At 48.1% G+C, this 7,388-nt stretch overlaps 1 protein-coding gene across 1 annotated transcript in view; it reads right to left on the reverse strand.

Annotated features, from left to right (window-relative positions):
* The window catches only part of SRXN1 (sulfiredoxin 1), a 12,205-nt gene extending 7,193 nt beyond the window's left edge, over positions 1-5,012 (reverse strand). Inside the window, exon 1 of the mRNA XM_010841893.1 lies at positions 4,880-5,012. Coding sequence (XP_010840195.1) covers positions 4,880-5,012 — 133 coding nt within the window. The remainder of the gene's footprint in view (positions 1-4,879) is intronic.
* Positions 5,013-7,388: the final 2,376 nt, after the last annotated feature.

The following is a 7,388-nucleotide window of genomic DNA, read 5'->3' on the forward strand; positions in this document are numbered from 1 at the left end:
CGGCTGCCCGACGCGCGCGGGGCTTCTGCCCTCCGCGGGGGGGCGCCTCGCCGCCTGCCCTCCGCCGCGCGGCGTCCCGGGAGTGGAAGCGGCCGGGCAGGCTGACTCAGGGTGAGTCTGCAGGTCGTGGAGTGGGAGGGGCGCGGGTGACGCACATTCCGGGGTGACTCAGGCCCATGGCGGGGGCACAGGGGAGAGGGGGGCGGGCCTGCCCAGCGAAGGTGAGTCGGCAAAACTCGCCGCTTGGCCGCCCAGCCCTTGGATTGCTAGTGGTGATAGCTGCAGAGGTGGTACTAATACCAAAGACAGTCATACTAGGAATCTGCTGAATGTGGTGCTGTGTCAGGCACTGTTCTAAACACTTAGCATGTACATCACCTATGTAAACCTCAAACAACCCTACCAGCTAGGTATGATTATTATTTCCATTTTACAGATGAGGAAACTGAGGCACAGCGAGCTTTAAGTGGTTTTCCCCCAAGGTCATGGGCTTAGTAAGTGGCTGAACCAGGGTTCCAAGGAACATTTTGTAAGTATTTATTTGGCTGCTTTGGGTGTTAGTTGCAGCATGCGGAATTTAGTTCCTCAACCAGGGATGGCCCAACCAGGCCCCTTGCTTTGTGCCCGCGGAGTCCTAGCCACTGAATCACCAGGGAAGTCCCAGGGAGCCTTTTGGAAGGGTGCTGACAGTGTGTGGGCACTGCCCTGAACCTCCACAATAACTGCTTTCATCCTCACAGCGCCTTGAGGAAGTTGACACGGTTGTTGAAGCACTTGTCCAAGGTAGGGCCCTGGAAATGAAATGCTGAGCTCAGAGTCTCAGGCCACTAAACACCTGCTTACAGATGAGGACACCAGGGCTGCAAGGGGTGGTGGTGATGTGAAGTGAAGTGAAAGTCGCCCAGTCATGTCCGACTCTTTGCGACCCTATGGACTATAGAGTCCATGGGTTTCTCCAGGCCAGAATACTGGAGTGGGTAGCTGTTCCCTTCTCCAGGGGATCTTCCCAACCCAGGGATAGAACCCAGGTCTCCTGCATTGCAGATGGATTTTTTACCAGCTGAGCTATCAGGGAAGCCCATGACTTAGGTCCAAACATGCCGACTGGTATCCCCACTCTCTTCTGTTTAAAGCTCTCTATTTCCTTGATCCCAGATTCAGCACCCAGTGTCCTCTGGAGCCAGAGGGAGGCAGGCAGAGGCTCCCGGTTTTAATCTCTGGTGTTTATAGCATCTGTGGCAACAGTAAGACTTTGGCACAGACTGGCCTGGGTTCAGATCCCAAATGGCCACTCCCTGGCTGTGTGGTCTCAGGGAAGATGCAAGAGCATCAGCCTTCTCTTTTGTAAAATGATAGTGAGGGAACTGTGAAAACATTTGGAGATAATGGGTGTTAGAGGGTGATGTGCATGCTAAGTCGCTACAGTTGTGGTTGACTCTTTGCGACCCTGTGGACTGTAGCTCGCCAGGCTCTCCGTCCATGGGATTCTCCAGGCAAGAATAATGGAGTGGGTTGCCATCCCCTCCTCCAGGGGATCTTCCTGACCCAGGGTTCGAACCTGCATCTCCTGCATTACAGGGGGATTCTTTACCACTGAGCCACCAGGGAAGCCCAAATCAGTGCTTACATAGTGATAATCAAGGAAGGTGACAGGTTTCATCACGACACCCAGAGTGCTGAAGGAGAACCAGGAAAGGCTTCCTGGAGGAGGGGTTATTCACACTGGAAAGTGGCTTGGTTCTGGAGAGGGAAAACAGGGAAGAAGCAGGTGATGGTTTAGGGTATAGGATCTGGAGTTACTTGAATGGGATGGATTTAAGTCCTGGCTTCGCCACCGACTAGCCAGTGTGATGTGATGTGTGTGTGTGTGTGTGTGTGTGTGTGTGGTGGGATACCCAACTTCTCTGTGTCTTGGTTTCCTTTCTCAATTGCCAGGGAGAGTAAATGAAAATAACATATAGTGTTTAGAAAGGAATCTGGCACGTGTGTGTGTGTGTTCAGTCACTCAGTCATGTCTGACTCTTTGGGACCCCCATGGACTGTAGCCTGTTGCCATTTCCTTCTCCACGGTGTCTTCCCAACCCAGGGATCAAACCCAAGTCTCTTGTGTCTCCTACACTGGCAAGTGGATTCTTTACTGCTGAGCCACCTGGGCTTCCCCTCAGCCCCCAAATTACTGGTAATTAGAGAATTTCATCAAGAGGGAAGTTGTTCCTTTAGAACCACTTCCTTCTTTCAGAAAGTAGGAAGAAATGAGGGAACAGCTTCTGGGATGGAAAAATGGAGAATTGTCCTGAATCTTTCATCATAGTTTGCCCAGTGAGAACCCCCCACTCCTGGTAACAAATTCTGTATGTTGAGACACCTGTAGTTCAACTCAAAATTGAATTTTAAGCCTTAAGAAGACTTGTATTTCCACATAATTAAGATTTCTGGAGGCAGGTATATCCATGATTGGTAAAGAGGTAATTGAACAACGTCAGGTTCTTTCCAGCTTTTTGTGCCATCATCTTCCGTGTTCTTGTTTTTATCCTCATGCTTGCCCCTCATGGTCCCAAGATGTTTTGCTGTAGCTTCAAGCATCGTATACAACGGCTTTCAAAGGTGGAAGTTAGGACATTGACATCCCTTTGCCCCTCTTTTTAAGACTGAAGAAACCTTTAGTAACCATCCTCTGCCTGCCCACCCTTCTGCCCAGGAGTGTTTTCCTCATGTCTCATCGTACTTCCATGCCTAAACCAGTCCCAGGCAAGGAGACTGGAACTACCCTGATTGTGTGCATGCATGCTCAGTTGCTCAGTCGTGTCCAACCCTTTGCAATCCTGTAGACTGTAGCCCACCAGGCTCCTCTGTCCATGGGATTTCCCAAGCAAGAATACTGGAGTGGGTTGCCATTTCCTCCTCCAGGGGATGGCAGGAGGAGGGATCTTCCCAACCCAGGGATTGAACCTGAGTCCCCTGCATTGGATTATTTACCCCTGGATTCTTTACACCTCAGAAGCTTTACACTGATTGGTTTAGCTTAATTGGTGTTCACCTCTGGGCTCAAGAAAGTTTACCCTCCCCTGAAGTTCATGGCCTCTGATCCTTGAACAGAACTGGCAAAGCCTGGTACTTCAACCTTGTTTTCCTGTGTGGTTTTGGGGAAGATTCCATGAGAAAGGAGGATTGATGGGGGAAGAGGACCTGGCTAGTCAGCAGTTCTATTATTTTGGCCCATCTATCCCTAAACTATCCATGGCATCACCAATGCAATGGACATGAACTTGGGCAAACTTTGGGTGATGGTGAGGGACAGGGAAGCCTGGCGTGCTGCAGTCCTTGGGGTCACAAAGAGTCAGACACGACTCAGCGACTGAACAACACCACCCATAAACTAATGACATGAAGACCTGACCCTTGTGTTGGGATTAAGATGAGGTACCTTCCACTGAGGCTAATGTAAGCGTGCGACTGGAAGCTGGAGAAATTCTGGGATCTAACAATATTCTTTTGTTTTAGTTTGGGTTCTTCCAAAAGTAGACTCTGAGACTGGGACTTGTGTGCAGGCAGTTTCTTGGGGAGCTGCTCTAGTTATTATATCACTGTAACACAAACCACTGAAAAATGCAGTGGCACAGTTCAGTTCAGTTGCTCAGTCGTGTCCGACTCTTTGTGACCCCATGAATCGCAGCACGCCAGGCCTCCCTGTCCATCACCAACTCCCGGAGTTCACTCAGACTCAACGTCCATCGAGTCAGTGATGCCATCCAGCCATCTCATCCTCTGTCGTCCCCTTCTCCTCTTGCCCCCAATCCCTCCCAGCATCAGAGTCTTTTCCAATGAGTTAACTCTTCTCATGAGGTGGCCAAAGTACTGGAGTTTCAGCTTTAGCATCATTCCTTCCAAAGAAATCCCAGGGCTGATCTCCTTCAGAATGGACAGGATGGATCTCCTTGCAGTCCAAGGGACTCTCAAGAGTCTTCTCCAACACCACAGTTCAAAAGCATCAATTCTTCGGCGCTCAGCCTTCTTCACAGTCCAACTCTCACATCCATACATGACCACTGGAAATACCATAGCCTTGACTAGACGGACCTTTGTTGGCAAAGTAATGTCTCTGCTTTTGAATATGCTGTCTAGGTTGGTCATAACTTTCCTTCCAAGGAGTAAGCGTCTTTTACTTTCATGGCTGCAGTCACCATCTGCAGTGGTTTTAGAGCCCCCAAAAATAAAGTCTGACACTGTTTCCACTGTTTCCCCATCTATTTCCCATGAAGTGATGGGACTGGATGCCATGATCTTCGTTTTCTGAATGTTGAGCTTTAAGCCAACTTTTTCACTCTCTTCTTTCACTTTCATCAAGAGGCTTTTTAGTTCTTCTTCACTTTCTGCCATAAGGGTGGTGTCATCTGCATATCTGAGGTTATTGATATTTCTCCCGGCAATCTTGATCCCAGCTTGTGCTTCTCCCAGCCCAGTGTTTCTCATGATGTACTCTGCATATAAGTTAAATAAGCAGGGTGACAATATACAGCCTTGATGTACTCCTTTTCCTATTTGGAACCAGTCTGTTGTTCCATGTCCTGTTCTAACTGTTGCTTCCTGACCTGCATACAGATTTCTCAAGAGTCAGGTCAGGTGGTCTGGTATTCCCATCTCTTTCAGAATTTTCCACAGTTTATTGTGATCCACACAGTCAAAGGCTTTGGCATAGTGAATAACAAACGACCATTTTTATTATCCTCACAGATTCCGTGGGTCAAGAATTCAGGCAGGGCACCGTGGGCACTGGTTGTCTCTTCTCTGCAATGTCTGGGCCATCAGCTGAGAGGTGATTCAATGGCTGGGGGTGACTTGATGGCTGGGGCTAGAATCATCTCGAGGTGTCTTCACTTACACATGCACTGGACCATCCTGCTTGTCAGCCGGAACACCTCCACGGGGCCTTTCCATGTGGCCTGGGCGTCCTCATAGCATGGCAGCTGGCTTTCAAGAATGAGTGTCCCAAGAGAACTTGGCAGAAGCTTCATGGCCTTTTCCAGTCTAGTCTTGGAAGTCCCATGGCATCATTTCTGTGGTGTTCTATTTGTAGGAGCTGTCACACCACCACCCTGCCCCCAACCAGGCTCAAGGGAAGGTATGGAGATTCCATGTCTTGATGGAAAGAGAAGCAAGGTCCTAAAAGAGCTTGTTCCCACAAACGAGATATTGTTGGGACCATCTTTGGAAGACAATCTGCTGTAGGAAGTGAGCCCAGGAAGGACTGGGGAAGGGAGAAATGCCAGTATAGAGGACACTGATGAGCAGTTAACATGATGGTTAACTGGGGTCACTTCTGCTGGAGACCCTGTGAGGAAACATCATGCATCAGAATCATCCCACCCTCATCACCTAATCACCTCCCCAAAGTCCTACCACCAACTACCAGCACGCTAGGGATTAAGCTTCAACATATGGACTTTTGGGGGATATAAACATTGAGTCAGGAAGCAACAGTTAGAACTGGACATAGAACAACAGAATGGTTCCAAATTAGGAAAGGCTTACGTCAAGGCTGTATATTGTCACTCTGCTTATTTAACTTATATGCAGAGTACATCATGCAAAACGCTGGGCTGGGTGAAGCACAAGCTGGTATCAAGACTGCCGGGAGAAATCTCAATAACCTCAGATATGCAGATGACACCACCCTAATGGCAAGAAGCGAAGAGGAACTAAAGAGCCTCTTGATGAAAGTGGAAGAGGAGAGTGAAAAAAAGTGGGCTTATAACTCAACGTTCAAAAAACTAAGATTATGGCATCCAGTCCCATCACTTCATGGCAAATAGATGGGGAAACAGTGGAAACAGTGAGAGATTTTATTTTGGGGGGGCCTCCAAAATCTCTGCAGATGGTGACTGCAGCCATGAAAGTAAAAGACACTTACTCCTTGGAAGAAAAGCTAATGCCAACCTAGACAGCATATTAAAAAAAAAAAGAAAAAGCAGAGACATGACTTTACCAACAAAGGTGCATGTAGTCAAAGCAATGGTTTTTCAGTAGTCATGTATCGATGTGAGAGTTGGACTATAAAGAAAGCTGAGTGCCCAAGAATTGATGCTTTTGAACTGTGGTGTTGGGAGAAGACTCTTTGAGAGTCCCTTGGACAGTAAGGAGATCAAACCAGTCAATCCTAAAGGAAATCAACCCTGAATATTCATTGGAAGAACTGATGCTGAAGCTCCAGTACTTTGGCCATCTGATGCAAAGAGCTGACTGAATGGAAAACACCCTGATGCTGGGAAAGATTGAGGGCAAAAGGAGAAGAGGATGGTTGGATGGCAGACTCGGTGGGCATGAGTCTGAGCAAACTCCAGGAGATAGTGAAGGACGAGAAAGCCTGGTGTGGTGTGTAGTCCATGGGGTCACGAAGAGTCAGACACGACTGAGTGACTGAACAACAACCACCCGGACGTACCATGTGCTGAGTTGCTTACGTGTGGGTGCTGGAACCTGTCACCCACTGGGATGACTCTGATTGGGTTGGAGGAGACCAATCAGCCACACCCCTGGGGTCAGCCCCCTTTGAGTCCCCTCGATGGGTTAAGTGATGAATACATGTCTGAACAAATGTGAGCTTTGTCGACAAGGAAAGGGTAGACCAAAGACCTGGATATCAGTGGGATGTCCCCTTGGCCTACTTTTGATCTCAGCTAAAATTGTGGTGGGAAGTACTGTGCAAACCCAGACTCACTAGCACTGCTGGCTTCCCAGCCAAGGCTTCCGGTGTCTTCCATATTTCCATCCCTGTGGGAGCCTCCTAGAAGTGTTGAGGTGTTCACCAGTGGCAACCAGAGCTGGTGAGTAAAAGTGTGTTACGTTGTCACAGGTGGAGAATTGTGAGAAACATCCCAGACCGTTTGGACCTTTTTAGGATTCTTCTCAGAAAATAGCAGTACCAGACCCATTGCTACAGCCACAACCCCACTAACACACCCACTGTCTCATTCTTCTTGCCCCTGCACTCCTGCTTCCTGAAATCAACTCCCAAATAAACTACCTGCACTCAAGACTTTGCTACTGGGAAGTCAAAACTAAGGCAAGGGGGGAGTTTCATGGATCATCCTCAATAGTTCTGAGCCTTGCCTGTGTTAAAATTATACATGTCTTGTTAGACGGCCGTGGACCAGGCACCTGTCTGTGCCTTGTTTTCCTAACTTTCAAAATGGCCTTCATAATGGTGCCTAACTTGTAGAGTTGTTGAGAGAATAAAGAGATGATGTAAGTAAGGTTCTTAGAACGGTGCCCAACGCACTGTAAGTGCTCAATAAATATGATAATATGTCGATATCATATTGTCAAATATCAAATCAAATATGTTTGGTAACATTTTAAATTTATAATAGATCTCAAAGGTCTCTCTGTGT

The sequence above is a fragment of the Bison bison genome, unplaced genomic scaffold (assembly GCF_000754665.1).
Source record: "Bison bison bison isolate TAMUID 2011002044 unplaced genomic scaffold, Bison_UMD1.0 scf7180017864167, whole genome shotgun sequence".
Classification (NCBI taxonomy): domain Eukaryota; kingdom Metazoa; phylum Chordata; class Mammalia; order Artiodactyla; family Bovidae; genus Bison; species Bison bison.